Below are 18,122 nucleotides of genomic sequence, written 5' to 3' on the forward strand. Positions count from 1 at the left end.
TTAGAGGTAAGGCGATGAGTAGGCTAGATAGATTTTTAACTTTTGAGGAGTTGGTGGAGGAGTGGAAGGTTGACTGTCAAATGGTTGGGTGTAGAGATTTCTCCGATCTCTATCCCATTTGGATCAAATGGAATTCTTCTAATTGGGGTCCTAAGCCTTTCAAATTATTTAATTGTTGGATTCATCATCCGAAGTTTTTTCCTTTCGTTGTGAAGGTTTGGGATTCTTTGAAGGTTTCTAGATGAGAAATTTTTTCTTTCAAAAAGAAGTTGAAGTGTCTTAAAAATGAGTTGAATGTGTGGAATCAAGTTGTGTTTGGGTTTATTGATTTGGGAGTGAAGGAGGCGATCAACGATTTAAATGCTTTGGATTTTGAGGTTGCTAACGAGGGGTTTTTTATGGTGACTCTATGGCTCTTAAAAGAGCTTCTACTTCGAGGAGGGTGTGGCAGTCCAGTTTAGACAAAGAGAGCATGCTTAGGCAAAAGGCTAAGCAAAAGTGGCTTGCTGGAGGGGATTCAAATTCTAAATTCCTTCACCAAGCTATGAAGCAGAGGCATAAGAGGAACTATTTAGTGGCCCTTAATTCGGATGATGGTTGGGTTGATAAGGTTGTCAGTGTGAAGAAGGAGGTCAAGAGGCATTTCGAAGATAGGTTTAAGGAACTTGTTTCTTTAAGACCTTCTTTGTATGGTCTTCCTTTTCAGATGTTGGATGATAGTGATAAAGGTATGCTTGAGGCACCTTTTATGATTTATGATATTAAGCAGGTTATCTAGGAGAGAGTTGGAGATAAAAGTCCAGGTCCGAACGGTTTCAAATTGAGTTTCTTTAAGGTGTGTTGGGACATTGTGAAGGGTGATCTATTGAGAGTGGTGGAAGAGTTTCACAAGTCTCCTAGGGTTCCAAAAGCAGTTAATGTGTCTTTCATTGCTTTGATCCCTAAACTTGATAATCCCCTTTCTCTTGATGAGTTTAAACCTATATGCTTGGTTGGAAGTGTTTATAAGATTTTTGCGAAGCTCCTGGCGGAGAGAATAAAGTTAGTGATTCACAAGCTAATCTCAAAGAGTCAAACTGCTTTTGTTGCCAACAGGAAATTGTTGGATGGGGTTTTGGTTTTAAATGAGGTAGTGGATTTTGCAAAAAGATAAAAAAGGAAGTGTATGCTTGTTAAATTCGAATTTAAAAAGGCTTATGATTGTGTCTCTTGGGATTTTCTTAGAAGTATGTTCAGAAGGATGGGTTTTGGTGTGAGGTGGTGCAGGTGTATGAAAGCCTTGGTTTTTAATAGCTCTATGTATGTTCTTGTGAATGGGAGTCCTACTGAGGATTTCAAGGTTTTTAGAGGGCTAAGCCAAGGAGATCCTTTCTCTCCTTTCCTTTTTCTATTAGTGGCAGAAGGTTTTTCAGGCTTATTGTTCCAAGCAGTATCTTTAGGGGAATTCCAGGCTTTTCAAATGAATGAGTTTACACATGTTGATCTTTTACAATATGCGGATGATACTTTTTTTATCGGAGAAGGTTCTTGGACAAATTTATGGTCCATCAAAGCTTTTCTTAGAGATTTAAGTCGGTGTCTTGTCTTTTGGTGAATTTATCCAAGAGTAATTTATTTGGCATTAATCTTGATTTCGACTTCCTACAAGATGCCGCTTCTTTCTTATCTTGTAGATACAGTTCGATTCCCTTTGTCTTTTTGGGAATTCTCATTGGTATTAATCCTCGCAGGAAGGAATCTTGGGTGCCGATTGTCTCCAAAATTAGAAGGAGGTTGGCGGGGTGGCATAACAGATTATTGTCTATTGGAGGTAGGGTGGTTCTTTTGAATTCTATTTTATCCAATCTCCCAATATTTTTCTTTTATTTTTATGAGGCTCCTAAAATGGTTCTTAAAGAGATTATAAAGATTCAAAGAATGTTCTTATGGGGTGGTTGTGAAGACGTTAAGAAAGTAAGTTGGGTTAGTTGGGAAATTATTTGCTCTAAAGAGGTTGGTGGTTTAGGAGTGAAACATTATGGGCTATTTAATCTTGCCTTGTTAAGCAAGCGGAAGTGGAGGATTCTTATTAGTATAACATGAAAAAAAACATATGAACATTTGAAAAAACATAAATAAAAAATAAACTGGAGATTTTTAAGTGAGGAAGTTAAGAGTAAGAAATTATCGATTAGTGAAGATGATGAAGTATGCGGCAAAGGTTGTGGTGGTTCATCATTGTTGTTTTTTAGGGTTTGTGTAAATTGTTAGAAGAAAAGAAGAAGAAAGGGGAGGTGGGGGTTAGAAGGAAGAAGAGGGAGAAAATGAAGAGTTAGACGAAGAACCAGGAGAGAGAAATGAGGAAAAGATGATGAAGATGTTTGAGACATAATTTGATGGAGATGTTTCAAGCACAAATATAACATTGGTAGAACTAAAAAGTTTAAAATCTTAAAGTGATAGGGAGTTGGTATAAATAAGTTGAAAAACAAAAAGAATCGTTGCATTAGGTTGTGTTTTTGGAAAGAAACTGAATTGATTATGTTGTATCAATAATAATGCATTCATTAACAAAGAGCAAAGGGAAAAAGGGCATAAAGTAACCGATGAACTGAAAAATAAATAAGTTGTGATCAATTAAATGTAGACTTGTTTTACCCCTAAAAAGATGATTTTAACCGATCAAAGCAAAGGGCAAAAATGTATTAATCAGAACATCTTATTTTTTTATATGGTTGATAAGTAATTCGTCTAATCTATACACTATTTACAAATTTGTTGATAAATTGAATCAAATGCACAGGTTTATTACAAATATTGTTGTTAATTATTTATAAAAAATACATAGAGTTTATAATATATGTTATTAAATAAATAAACAAAATATATAATTTAATTGATATACTTTAAATTAAATAATATGAATAGTAAAAAAATATTTTTACTATGATCTTTTAAAATAATTAAACGGATTTAAATACACTTGTCAATTTATTCAAATAAATTTTCATAAATTTAAATGAGATTTAATTTTGTGGTTCAAACATTTGGCTTGTATTTATTTATTAAAAACAAAATTTTATCCCGTATTTTATTTATATTTATTAGTAATATATTTATCTTGCAATTTTTTATATTATTCAATGACAAATATATTCTTTTATATATGAATGACAAACAAGACTCATATTTGTTTATATACTTATTAGTGAGAAAAAATTGTCTCTATTTTTTCGATTAGTGACAAATATTTATCCAATAATTTTTATATTCATCGATGACAAATATATATCTTGTATTTCTTTATGTATAAGAGATAATTTTGTTATTATTTGTGCACCTCTATATCGCCTATGTTCCAAATCTAAGGCATAGAGGTTGGTTATGTTAGTTGAGTTGTAATTCAATAATCTTTAAATTTGTTGTATGTATTGATCACTAGGGTTAGTGATTAAGAGAACGTGAGAGAAGTTCTCATATTTAAGGGAGTCCTAGATAGAACGACACAAGTACTATTAGGTAGAGAGGCATTGAATAAGGTTTGGTCATCTAAGACTATTGTTCTAATACTATTGAGAGCGGATTTCCTTTCTTGGGTTGAAAGCCCCCCAGACGTAGGTGACGTTGCAACGAACTGAGTTAATAATCATTTGTATTCTTTATTGCTTTATGATTTATTTCCCATTAATTGGTAATATGTTATAAACAAGTTGTACACATTGTCTCATATATTATGTCTAACATTTGTCCTACGAACGAACCAAAATTTTAATATGGTTAAGTGTTATGCTTAAGGTGTAATCCATTGTCCTTTATCCTACAATGGAGATGCATTTATAAAAGGCCTTTTGGGCCTGGGATTCTTTTTGGAAAAGTCATCGCCCGCTCAGTCAATGGTGGGTCGTTGAATCCCTATTTCCAAGGAAGTCATATGTTAGTTAATGACCCTGACTACTCTTTGTTCTAGCAACATTTTTTCTCGCATTTCCCACGACTAGGCGATAGGGAGATCTTTGGGGCAAGGCGGTACCTCCCATAGGGCAATATTTTATTGTTGCCTCTCCTTGGGCATCCTCTAGGCATCGCCATAGGAGAGTCCCCTTACAAATATAACACTATATAGTCCCTCAACAACGAGGCAAATTGGTCTAGGACGAAGTGTTTTAGATCGAGACTTAAGGGAATATTCCGAGGACCTGGACCTTTTTAGGATACATTTAGGTGAAGCTTTTGTTAGCTTGAGAGATCTAAATCCCTAAGGAGAGAGTCTAGAAAGCCTAACGAGTCTAAGCCCCTTAAGCGTTGTTGTATGTAGTCTGGCAGATGAGGCTATAAGTCCCTTAAGCAAGGCGTTTTAGCCTATCGGATGGGACTTCCATTGAGCTCTCAGGCGAGACTTGTGATCAAGTCTCTCGGGCTATATATATTTCGTGTATCTAAGGCGTGGTTCTTTAGTCAGGTCCCGCTCGACGAGGCACTAAGTCCCTCAGGAGAGAGTTTAGATAGCCTAGAGAGTCTAATACCCTCAGGAAAAATTGTATGTAGCTCACATGATAAGATTATAAGTCTCCCAGGCAAGGCATTTTAACCTATCAGGCTAGACTTCCATCGAGCCCTCGGGTAAGACTTGTGATCAAGTCTCTCAGGCTGGATATATGTCGCACCTCTCATGAGAGATTCTTGAGTCTGGTTCCGCCCGAGGAGACCATAAGTCCATTAGGCGAGAGTTTAAATAGTCTAGGGAGTCTAAGTCCCTCGGGAGAAATTATACATAATGTTAGACTATGGCACGGATCTAGAAGGGGGGGTTGAATAGATCCCAATTAAAAACTTGAGTCGGCGCTACCAATTTAAAAGAAATTTTGGTTTTAAATTGTTTTAGGTGCGGAAGCGGCCGAGGAAAATTTAGTCTAAAACGAACCGTTATTGGAAAACCGGATATGCGTTAAGCTAATGGATAAGAGATAAAGTGAAATACAAGTCGCTACACAAGTTGCACAATCAATGATATAATTCACTTACTAGCAAGCCTAGTTCCAATGATCAAAAATACCAGATAAAACTGAATGTAAACTTAAGACAACTTTGGCTTATGCAAATTTACAAACACTTGGTGTGCATACACTCCAAGAGATATTTGAGTTGAGTAAGTGATTCAATTTATCCTAGTACAATATATTATTGTACTTAGTATTCAAACAACAGTTTTAATCTCTTACTCAACTTATATCAACGTTTAGAAAAAAATTGCTTAAACTAAAATCACTTAAATTTTAAGCTGAAAAACAGATTATGCAGAAAATTAAAGAAGACAGAGATTTGATGAGGCAGTTCCCCCGCCGTCCTCGCTTCGGGGTACGTCTGCCCTCAATTCTAAAAATAGAATTGAGATGATTAATTAGATATCACCTGTGAAATTTAATCGTTTATACAAGGATTGCAAAGCACGTAAACAACAGAACTTCCAATGTGTTGAATGATGCTTCCTATCCTTGCTCCTTGATTCAAGATGAATCAAGACCTTCGATCGTTGATGCTAGACCTCCGATTCCAGCCCCTTTGTTGAAGAATCTTCCGTTCTTCAAACCCTCGGCCCGGCTGATCTCAAACACAACGAGTCGAACCCGAATCCTTCACTTCAATGCCACCGAATCCGCTACTAGACTGATGAAGACTTCCTCTTCTCAATCACCTTCGCTCGGCTGAATATTGATGAAGCGATTCGTCCAAAAACCCCCAAACACAAACCGGTATTGGAGGATAAAACCCTAATGGTTTTATTCAAGAAAGAACCTGCCAAGACTTCAACTCGAACCCGATTCTCCAATCGCAGCTACGAACCTTATCACCTTCAATCTATCACGATCACATCAAACGTTATTGTGTGCAGTTGATGTATTGTGAACTGTTGAGGATGAAGATGATGAGTCTTTGACACCTTTTTCACTCTTTCTTGTTTCCTTGAACACTTGAATACAAATTGACAAATGTTAGTTAATAGAAGTGTTTTGACTTCTATATATAGTAACTGACAAAACCAAACAAACATAACAGTATTTCAAACAGTTGAAATAACTCAGAAAACTGAGTTTGCGCGCGAGCGGTCGACCATAGGTCGGCGTGCGCTGACCCGTGGGGAATGCGCTGACCCTTATGGTCGACTCAAAGGTTTCATGCGCTGACCCGTGGATAGCATTACTATGCCATGCGCCGACGTGTGGTCGACTCAAGGGGTTTATGCGCTGACCCGTGAGCTATGCGCCGACCCTTATGGTCGACGCAAGGCATTATGCGCTGACCATCTTCAGTTGGGCTGAGCTTTGCGCTGACCCGTGAGCTTTGAGCTGACCCCTATGGTCGACTCAAAGCCTACAAATCTGCATAAAAACTGTGTTTTGTGATTTTCATGCATTTCGTCATGATCACACTTTGTCCATATGTTTTTAATGGTTATAATAGGTTTAGACAAACGTAGGAAAGGATATGATAGGTGATGTGTTGCATTTGTTTGTAGACATGCATGGTGGTCATTTGTCATCATCGAAACTTGCGATCGTATGTTGTCTGACACTTTGCCCTTACATACTCCCCCTTTTTGATGATGACAACCTATGCACAGCCAAAGAGCAAACAACATGCAGTATATGCAGTATTTACACACATTGTGCACACTCCCCCTTTCTTTTGTAATCTAACGCTATCTGCAAAACCGACTGTTAATTGTGTCGAACATTTTGGCTGCTTGTACTCTTCTCCCCCTTTGACAACATCAAAAAGAGACAAGGAACAATTATTCAACATAACAAAAAAAATTCACAGGAAATAACACAAACAGATAATAATATCACACCAATATCATTACTGAATGATAATCATTAATTGAAAGAACATTAATCATTAAAATAGATTGAGCACAAACAAGCATAACAGAGAAATGAATACAATCAAACAATAAGCAAAGATTTCAGTTTTACATTTTTCTGCACATATGTTGACAAGTTTGATGCATAGATAGAATGCCATACGACAGTAAACATCCAAGGAGATACATCATGCATATATATACAATATCATTATGTGGTATAGTTATGTTAATCATGAAACTTTGCAGAAAGAGAGAGAGAAGGGAACAATATCACCTTGATGCCGGAGTGACTTGGTGAACACTAAACTTGTGCTTGCAACAACATCAACTTGTTAGAAGTACAAGATTATAGTCTTAAGTGGAATAAGGTAAAACAGCGGATTATAGTGCCCGTTCCGAAATATCGAGAATACCAAGTTCTCGGCGGATATGAAAGAAAGGTTCAGTGGCTAACGGCTTTGTGAAAATGTCCGCTAGTTGATTTTCAGTATTAATATGTTCGAAAACAATGTCACCTTTCTCTACATGATCCCGAAGAAAGTGGTGTCGAATTTCGATATGTTTGGTGCGAGAATGTAGCACAGGATTCTTGGTCAGGTTAATGGCACTTGTATTGTCACAAAAAATGGGAATACGTTCAAGTTTGAGGTTAAAATCCAATAGTTGTTGCTTAATCCATAGGATTTGGGCACAACAACTACCGGCGGCAACGTATTCCGCTTCGGCGGTTGACAAAGCAACAGAAACCTGTTTCTTGCTATGCCAACTGACCAAAGAGTTTGAAAATAAGTGACAAGTGCCACTGGTGCTCTTCCTATCCGATTTGCAACCGGAAAAGTCGGAATCGGAAAAACCTACCAAAGAACAATCATTACCTTTGGAATACCACAGTCCATACTTCGGAGTACCGGATAGGTATCGAAGTATTCGTTTGACGGCTTTTAAATGGGATTCCTTGGGACATGATTGATATCTTGCGCACATGCATACGCTAAACATAATATCGGGACGAGAAGCAGTAAGATAAAGGAGTGAACCAATCATACCTCTATACCGTTTTACATCTACTTCCTTACCGTCTTCATCTTTGTTCAAGTTTGTACACGTAGGCATGGGGGTGTCTATGGCCTTTGCTTTTTCCATGTCAAATCTCTTGATAAGGTCCAAACAGTACTTTGTCTGGCTCACGAAAGTTCCTTCTTTGAGCTGTTTGATTTGCAGACCGAGAAAGTATGTGAGCTCCCCCATCATACTCATCTCGAATTCACCCTGCATAAGGTCAGAAAACTCTCTCACAAGATTCATGTTAGTAGATCCAAATATGATATCATCTACATAAATTTGCACTAATATCAAGTGCTTTCCTTGACGTTTAATGAAGAGGGTTGTGTCAACCTTTCCTCTTGAGTAACTTTGATCGAGTAGAAATTTGCTTAGTCGCTCATACCAAGCTCTAGGAGCTTGTTTGAGGCCATACAAAGCCCTTTTTAGTTTATAAACATGATCAGGATACTCATGGGATTCGAAACCCGGAGGTTGTGCGACATAAACCTCTTCATTTATGTGACCGTTAAGGAATGCACTCTTGACATCCATTTGGAATAACTTAAAGTCTTTCGCACAAGCGAAAGCAAGGAGAAGGCGTATAGCCTCGAGTCGGGCAACTTGCGCATAAGTTTCCTCATAGTCGATGCCTTCCTCTTGGTTATACCCTTGCGCGACTAAACGCGCCTTATTACGGGTTATTACCCCGTTTTCGTCCAGCTTGTTCCTAAACACCCATCTGGTGCCGATTACTCGATGATCTCGCGGAGGAGGGACAAGGTCCCAAACCTCATTTCTGGTGAACTGATTAAGTTCCTCCTGCATTGATAAAAACCAGTGTTCATCGAGTAGGGCTTCTTTAGGGTTTTTAGGTTCCATCTGCGAAACGAAAGCGAAGTGATAACAGAAATTACTTAGCTTAGATCGAGTTGTTACACCCTTTGAGATGTCTCCGAGAATGTTGTCGATTGGATGGTCTTTGGAAGACTTCCAAGCTTGAGGGAGATCATCGTTTGAAGGCGGATGAACTGCCTCGGTTTCCTCATGTTGTACATCTTTGTCCTCCTCAATTTTGACTAAGTCGGGTTGATCAATCCCTGGCTCGCAACCTTTGAGTATGTCTTCAGTAGATGTACCTGCACCATGAAAAACACTACCCTTTCCGACGTTTCTCGGATTGGATTCATCAAAAGTAACATGTACAGACTCTTCTACAGTAAGTAATCGTTTGTTGTATATTCTATATGCTTTGCTAGATTGAGAGTATCCGAGGAAGATACCTTCGTCGGCCTTGGAATCGAATTTCCCTAAGTTTTCCTTTCCATTGTTCAATACAAAACATTTGCAACCAAAGACATGTAAGTGAGAAACATTTGGCTTTCGCCCTTTTAAAAGTTCATACGGTGTTTTGTTTAGAATGGGGCGAATGAGCACCCTATTCAGAACGTAACAAGCCGTACTAATGGCGTCAGCCCAAAAATATTTCGGTAAGCCACTTTCATTGATCATTGTTCTTCCCAATTCTTCCAAAATTCGATTTTTACGCTCCACAACCCCATTTTGTTGAGGAGTACGTGGAGCGGAGAAGTTATGATCAATACCATGGTTACCGCAATATTCTTCAAATAAGTGATTTTCAAACTCACCTCCATGATCGCTTCTAATTGCAACAATGTTTGTATTTAGTTTATTTTGAGAAAGCTTAGCAAATCGTTCAAAGGCGGCGAATGTGTCACTCTTACTTACTAAGAAAATAGTCCAACAAAATCGAGAAAAGTCGTCCACTATTACGAAACCGTAATAGTTTCCTCCTAGACTTTTAATCCTAGATGGCCCAAATAAATCCATATGGAGAAGCTCGAGAGGTCTCGTTGTTGAAACGATATTTTTTGATTTAAATGAGATCCTCGTTTGCTTCCCCTTTTGACAAGCATCACAAAGGTGATCCTTGGTGAACTTAATTTTGGGGAGACCTAGGACTAGATCTTTTGAGACTACTTTGTTGAGTAAGTCAAAGTTAACATGTGCTAAACGCCTATGCCATAACCATGAATCTTCACTCATTGTTACGAGGCATTTGTCACTTGTTAACGATACTTCATTTAAGTCAAGCATATAGACATTGTTCACACGAAGACCATTAAACATACTCTTCTTATCATCATTATGTACAATTTTGCAACAATCTTTTGAAAACGATACATTGTATCCTTTGTCACATAATTGACTGATGCTAAGTAGATTGTGTTTAAGACCTTCGACAAGCAACACATCAGAAATAGTAGTAGAGGAGGGATTACCTACACTACCTTTACCAAGTATTGCTCCACGGTTGTTGTCACCATAAGTTACATATCCCTTCTTCTTAGCCACAAAGTCGATGAAGAGAGATATGTCACCTGACATGTGCCTTGAGCATCCACTGTCGAGAACCCATCTTCTCTCGGTAGTCTCGAGGCATTGTACCTGTGACAAGATAATTAACAAGAGAAGGTACCCAATGGCTTATTGGGTCCTGAGTGGTGAGGAACAAAGTGGTTGCATTTGGGCATCCATTGATAAATGCCTTTAGGAACCAAGAATCTCCTAAATCTATATTTAGCAATGGAATGGCCTTTCTTGCAACAATAAAGACAAGAGAAAGTTACATTTGGATTGTTTTTGCTATCTTCATCTTTTATAACATATTTATATTTTTGATATGGATTAACCATACTTTTTCGAAAATTTGATTTGTCGATAGCAAAAGTAATCTTGGGCTCAAGAGCCTTGTCAAGTTTGGCTTTTAGGTTTCTTACTTCACCTTGCCAAATGTAACAAGTATCACACCCAAAGTTCATCATTCTACTTTTAAGGTCCTCATAACTTGTTTTTGTGCTTTCCACTATAGAAGCTTTAAGAGCCTCAAGTTTCCGTTCGGATTCTTGAATTTTATGTTCCAAATGAGAAAAAAATTTCTTATTTGAGGCAAGCCTTTTAAAGGCTTCTTTTGCTTCATAGTGTAAAGTATCAAAAGCAGTTTGCAATTCATTATGAGACATACTAGAGGATTTTTCATATTTAGCATGTCGTACCTGTTTGTTTTTTTTGTTCTTTTGATGAGCAGAAAGACATAGATTTGCATTTTCGTCTTCATCACTAGAGCTTTCATCATTGGAGGAGTCGCTATCGCTTTCCCAAGCGATGTATGCTCTCCTTGGCTTTGATGGTTTCTTGTGTGATTTGTATGAGTCTTTTTCTTTTGTCTTTTTGTTCATCGGACAGTCCGGTTTATAGTGACCCGGCTTTCCACACTTATAGCACGACCCTCTAGTTGTTTTTCCTTTTGAGTCATCATTTTTAGAGAACCTAGATTGCTTCCGGAAGTTTACCAAGTTCTTCTCGGAATGTTGGATGCCGTTCTTTCTCACATAACGGTTGTAGCGTTTGACGAACAGCCCCATATCTTCACTCTTGTCCTCTTCTTCTTCGTCACTCGATGAATAATCACTTTGCTCTTTTGCTTGAGACTTTGAGGAGGAAGTCTTTAGAGCTATTGATTTCTTTTCACTCACCTTAGCTTTGTCTTTCTTTTCTTTCCTTTCGTGTTGTTCCAAGCTTAAGAGAACTTGTTCGTGCTCTTGTAGTTTACCGAACAATGTTGTCAAATCTAATGTGGTAAGATCATTTGCCTCTTTGATGGCGGTCACTTTCGGCTGCCATTCCCTGTTAAGACATCTTAAGATCTTATTAGTAGCAATATCATTGGAAACAGGCCTACCAAGTGAATGTAATCGATTGATGAGATGAGTGAATCTCTTTTGCATGTCGGCAATGGTTTCCCCTTGCTCCATGAAAAAGAGATTAAACTCTTGTGTTAGTGTATTGATTCTAGCCAATTTAACATCATTCGTCCCCTCATGGGCAATTTGTAGTGAATCCCACATAGCCTTAGCAGTAGGACAATGGGATACACGATAATATTCATCTACGCCTAATGAGGAGATTAGGATATTTTTGGCTTTCCAATCATAATTGTATTTCTTTTCATCATCATCGGTCCATTGTGCTTCGGGCTTAGGCACAACTTCGTTGTTCTCATTGGTCATGGTTATTTGAATTGGACCATTGAGAATAACATTCCATATTTTTCTATCTATGGAATTTATGTGCACCCGCATACAGTCTTTCCAATAACTATAATTTTCACCATTAAAAACGGGAGCTCTATTGTAAGCCCCTTTAGGTTCGTTAGCCATTTTCTATCAACGTTGTATTTTGAAGCACGGAGTGAACCGGAGCTCCTGATACCACTTGTTAGACTATGGCACGGATCTAGAAGGGGGGGGGGGGGGTTGAATAGATCCCAATTAAAAACTTGAGTCGGCGCTACCAATTTAAAAGAAATTTTGGTTTTAAATTGTTTTAGGTGCGGAAGCGGCCGAGGAAAATTTAGTCTAAAACGAACCGTTATTGGAAAACCGGATATGCGTTAAGCTAATGGATAAGAGATAAAGTGAAATACAAGTCGCTACACAAGTTGCACAATCAATGATATAATTCACTTACTAGCAAGCCTAGTTCCAATGATCAAAAATACCAGATAAAACTGAATGTAAACTTAAGACAACTTTGGCTTATGCAAATTTACAAACACTTGGTGTGCATACACTCCAAGAGATATTTGAGTTGAGTAAGTGATTCAATTTATCCTAGTACAATATATTATTGTACTTAGTATTCAAACAACAGTTTTAATCTCTTACTCAACTTATATCAACGTTTAGAAAAAAATTGCTTAAACTAAAATCACTTAAATTTTAAGCTGAAAAACAGATTATGCAGAAAATTAAAGAAGACAGAGATTTGATGAGGCAGTTCCCCCGCCGTCCTCGCTTCGGGGTACGTCTGCCCTCAATTCTAAAAATAGAATTGAGATGATTAATTAGATATCACCTGTGAAATTTAATCGTTTATACAAGGATTGCAAAGCACGTAAACAACAGAACTTCCAATGTGTTGAATGATGCTTCCTATCCTTGCTCCTTGATTCAAGATGAATCAAGACCTTCGATCGTTGATGCTAGACCTCCGATTCCAGCCCCTTTGTTGAAGAATCTTCCGTTCTTCAAACCCTCGGCCCGGCTGATCTCAAACACAACGAGTCGAACCCGAATCCTTCACTTCAATGCCACCGAATCCGCTACTAGACTGATGAAGACTTCCTCTTCTCAATCACCTTCGCTCGGCTGAATATTGATGAAGCGATTCGTCCAAAAACCCCCAAACACAAACCGGTATTGGAGGATAAAACCCTAATGGTTTTATTCAAGAAAGAACCTGCCAAGACTTCAACTCGAACCCGATTCTCCAATCGCAGCTACGAACCTTATCACCTTCAATCTATCACGAATCACATCAAACGTTATTGTGTGCAGTTGATGTATTGTGAACTGTTGAGGATGAAGATGATGAGTCTTTGACACCTTTTTCACTCTTTCTTGTTTCCTTGAACACTTGAATACAAATTGACAAATGTTAGTTAATAGAAGTGTTTTGACTTCTATATATAGTAACTGACAAAACCAAACAAACATAACAGTATTTCAAACAGTTGAAATAACTCAGAAAACTGAGTTTGCGCGCGAGCGGTCGACCATAGGTCGGCGTGCGCTGACCCGTGGGGAATGTGCTGACCCTTATGGTCGACTCAAAGGTTTCATGCGCTGACCCGTGGATAGCATTACTATGCCATGCGCCGACGTGTGGTCGACTCAAGGGGTTTATGCGCTGACCCGTGAGCTATGCGCCGACCCTTATGGTCGACGCAAGGCATTATGCGCTGACCATCTTCAGTTGGGCTGAGCTTTGCGCTGACCCGTGAGCTTTGAGCTGACCCCTATGGTCGACTCAAAGCCTACAAATCTGCATAAAAACTGTGTTTTGTGATTTTCATGCATTTCGTCATGATCACACTTTGTCCATATGTTTTTAATGGTTATAATAGGTTTAGACAAACGTAGGAAAGGATATGATAGGTGATGTGTTGCATTTGTTTGTAGACATGCATGGTGGTCATTTGTCATCATCGAAACTTGCGATCGTATGTTGTCTGACACTTTGCCCTTACACATAACTCAACTGATGAGACTCTAAATCCCTAGGGCAAGGCATTTTAACCTATCGGGAGGGGCTTCTATCGAGCCCTCAGGAAATACTTGTGATCAATTCTCTCTAGATGGATATTTGACGTGCCACTCAGGCATGATACTTGAGTTTGGTCCCGCCTAAGGATACGCTAAGCCCCTTAGGCGATAATTTAGATAACCTGGGGAATCTAAGTCCCTCAAGAGGAATTATATGTATCCCGACTGATGAGACTATAAGTCCCTCAAGTGGGGCATTTTAACCTATTGAGGGGACTTCCCTCAAACCCTCAAGCAAGACTTGCAATCAAGTCTCTCACCCTGAATATATGTCGTGCCTCTCAGGCGTGATACTTGAGTCCGGTCCTATCCGAGGAGACACTAAGTCCTTCAGGCGAGAGTTTAGATAACCTGGGGAATCTCAGTCCCTTAAGTAGAGTTATATGTATCTCGACTAATGAGGCTATAAGTCCCCCAAGCAAGGCATTAGATATCTTACTTGTGTTATCCTGAGGGTGGCAATGACATTTGTCATGAAGTTCAAAATAAGACGTTATAGTAGTTGTTGTCATGATTCAACATGAATGTTATTTTGGAGGCATCCAAGGGGTCCATCCATATATGGTTGTACCCTGAATATGCATCCATGAAGCTTAACACGTGGTATCCTGAATACTCATCGATGAGGCGATCAATGTCTGGCAGCGGATATGGGTGTTTAGGGAAAGGAGGCATTTAGATTAGTGAAATCCACACACATACGCCACTTGTAGTTGACTTTTAGTACAAGAACCACGTTGGCCAACATGGTGGGGTATTTTGTTTCCGTAATGAATCTAACATTAAATACTTTTCCTGTGTCTTCATCTATGGCGTCCCTTTTCTCCTTGCCTACTTTCCACTTCATTTAAGCCACTGGTCTGGAGGAAGGGTGGATGGAGAAGAGATAGATCACCACTTTAGTGTCTATTCCTGGCATGTCGTATAAAGCCTAAGCGAAGTACCTATTTTCGTCACCTAATGGGCGTGAGGACTTATCTAGACCTCATTCGAATCTTGTGTGGGTGTGAGCCTTTCCGCTTTTTCACCCAGTGTGGGGTCCCAACACTCAAAGCAAGTATTTGGAACTTCTGAAGGAATGGCATCAACAAGGGGTAACTTTTCTCTTGATTTCTCCAATCTACTTTGATAACATTCTTGAGCTGCTTGTTGATCCCCTCGAATGGTACCGACTCACCCTTCAGGGAGCGAGTATTTTAAGTTTAGATAGAGGGTGGTTAAAACTGCTCCCAAAATGATGTTATATGGTGATAGGGCTTCCCCAATGAGGTAGCTGACGTAAATCTCCTTGGCATCCACTCCCTCGCCACATGTGGCTTTCTAGGGTTATATGGCCTATTATTTTTACTTGTTCGCCTGATAACCCCGTAAAAGAACCATTGACATTTTTATGTCGTTTGGGTTGAGTTGCAGTTTTTGGAAGGTGTCCCAAAACATGACTTCAGTCATGGCCCACTCAGTCAATGGTGGACCATTGAATCTCTATTTCTAATGAGGTCATGGGTCATTTAATGACTCAGCCTTCTCTCTGCTCCAAGAATGTTTTCCCACTTTTTCCACGACTGGATGATATGGATATCTGGGGGGCGAGGCAGTACCTCCCTTTAAGCGATATGCTATTCTCGTCTCTCATTGGGCATCCTCTAAAGCATCACCCTAGAAGAATCCCCTTACGAATATAACACTACACATCTCTTTTGTCTTGTTTGGACAATAAAATTCAGACACATAATTTACCTTTTGTTTGGTAGCATATATATCAATAATATTAATTACAAACTCAATTTTTAAGAACTATGGAAGCTCAAACCATCGTAATATTCACATTTAGACTGTTACAATTTATTTATTTTTGTATGTTTTTCGGATAATATTATGGACAAACCTTTGACACGAATAATAATCATGTTTAAACATCATATTTTGCACCTATAAATATATGTGAATGATATTATCCAGACAACCTCAATTTTAAAAATTGTAACAGTTGAATCTATAATATTGTTCATATTTAGACCTCCACAATTCTCATTTTTTAGTGTTTGTTTGGATAATACTATTCAAACATTATATTTTGCACGTACTAGTATGTTTTTTTGTTTGAATAATACTATATGAATGATCCAAAAGGACTAACTTTTGAAAACTCATGAAGTTTAGAAGAACTATAAAGATATATTGAGCAACCCTTAAACGAAAAGTTAACACGAGGGTTCTATACAAACAACTTACTATTTTTGTTTGTCCCGCATCTCTAAAATGAAGAAAATTGACATGGCAGAACAATTTACACATATTAGTTTTTTTTCTATCATATCCATTAATAAATAAGTTGAGAAACTATTAAAAGATAAATAGATATTCTAAGTTTATTAATAAATATTTTTCAAGAATTGGTGGGGTAAGTCAAGTATAGTGTGTCCTAGTTAAGTTAAATAAATATAAACTAATAATATCCAACACCATTTATTTATTTTTATGTATTAATTTAAATTAAATGTTGATATTTATAATTCAATTTTTTATTTATAAAAAATGTTTAATTTATAAATATCAATAACTTGTTTATATTAAAAATAAATATAAATAGGTGATAGAGTCTGAATTTTTTTTTTCTTTTTTCTCGTTATCCTTTTTATTTTTTTAAAACTATTTAAATTTTATTTCAAGTTATTTTGTAAGTATACATTATTGTTTCCTTTAACATTCTATTGAATCTAACAAGTGAAAACATTGTTTTCTTCAATCTTCTCTCATATATAACAACTAGAAAACAGTTTAATTCGTACTCTTGTATCTTTCCTCTTTATTTATATCCCCATCTCTTCCCTATTTTTCCAAAACCATACCACTTTTGATTTCAAGAACCAAAGATATAATGTGCTTCTACCTTAACCTTTGATTATGTTTATATATTGGTTGGGCTCAACATCTTATAGTATCTCGTGGGCCTTTCATATAGTGTTCAAATAATTGGGCCACTTTTCCTCAATCCATCTCAGGTATGTTTTCACCCTGAAAACTTTACCTCGTACCCCTACAATTGTACCCACACTCCTACAAATAATTTTTTTGGACCAAAATACCCTCATATAAATAGGGTATATTTTTTAGAAATGGAAGTTTTTTCCATTTGCGCTTGAAGACTTCTGGAACAAACATTTTTGGGATTTTTTGGCATTGTAAACCGGAACACTAAGAGTCAGTCTTCTGATTCACATATTGTATACCGGAACACTTATCCAAAGTCTTCCGGTTCGCTGCATTTTGGGGGCATTGAACCGGAAGTCTTTTAGAAAGTCTTCCGGTTTGGTTGGCTGTGTACCGGAACTCTTTCTTAAAGACTTTCGGTTTGGATGAACTAAACTGGAACTCTTTTAAGAAGTGTTCTGGTAGTCAGCCTTGTCTTTCTCCACACCGGAACTCTTCTTTGAAGTGTTCCAGTGCGTCTTTTTTTTTTTTAATTTTTTTAATTTTTAATTATTTTGTAGTGGTTCGAAGACGAGGTACAGATGGTAGGATTCCAGACGGCAGTTTAGGCCGGGGCGCATCTTCATCTACAGCAGAGCCGGCTGGATATCCAGGAGGGTCGTACGATACGTCTCTTTTGGTGAAGTACGAGCATCATGTTGCTCGCCATTTATGGTTTGGTGAGGTAAATAAATGGGATATATTTGAAAATGAATAATAGTTGAATATTTTATATTGTATTTTCTAATATGTGTTTTAATTGTTTTTAGGAAAGAGGTCCAAAGAAAGAGTTAAAGGTTGTTGGACATGGACTGAAGTTGACATCTAGGGTTCCACTGGCTCTTCCACAATAGGTGGAGAGTTGGGTATCTAGATCTGGTTTATCTTCAGAGAACTAGTCTGAACAAGATAGACACAAATCTTGTCTCTGCATTTGTAGAAAGATGGCATCTAGAGACATCTTCATTTCACATGTCGTTTGGTGAAATGAGCATTACTTTGGATGACGTCTCATGTCTGCTTCACTTGCCCATCAGGGGTGTCTTCTGGAGTCCTCAGGATGTCACGGAAGAGGTAGT

General features: G+C 37.9%; 1 protein-coding gene across 1 annotated transcript; it reads left to right on the forward strand.

Moving 5' to 3' along the window:
* The first annotated feature begins 409 nt into the window (after positions 1 to 409).
* Positions 410 to 17,897, forward strand: LOC127123404 (uncharacterized). The gene is made up of 6 exons (XM_051053626.1): positions 410 to 769; positions 857 to 1,041; positions 1,267 to 1,590; positions 1,731 to 1,953; positions 17,565 to 17,588; positions 17,814 to 17,897. The coding sequence occupies exons 1-6, from the start codon at positions 410 to 412 to the stop codon at positions 17,895 to 17,897; spliced, it is 1,200 nt and encodes a 399-aa protein (XP_050909583.1).
* The last annotated feature ends 225 nt before the right edge of the window (positions 17,898 to 18,122 follow it).

The sequence above is a fragment of the Lathyrus oleraceus genome, chromosome 2 (genome assembly GCF_024323335.1).
Source record: "Lathyrus oleraceus cultivar Zhongwan6 chromosome 2, CAAS_Psat_ZW6_1.0, whole genome shotgun sequence".
NCBI classification, from domain to species: domain Eukaryota; kingdom Viridiplantae; phylum Streptophyta; class Magnoliopsida; order Fabales; family Fabaceae; genus Lathyrus; species Lathyrus oleraceus.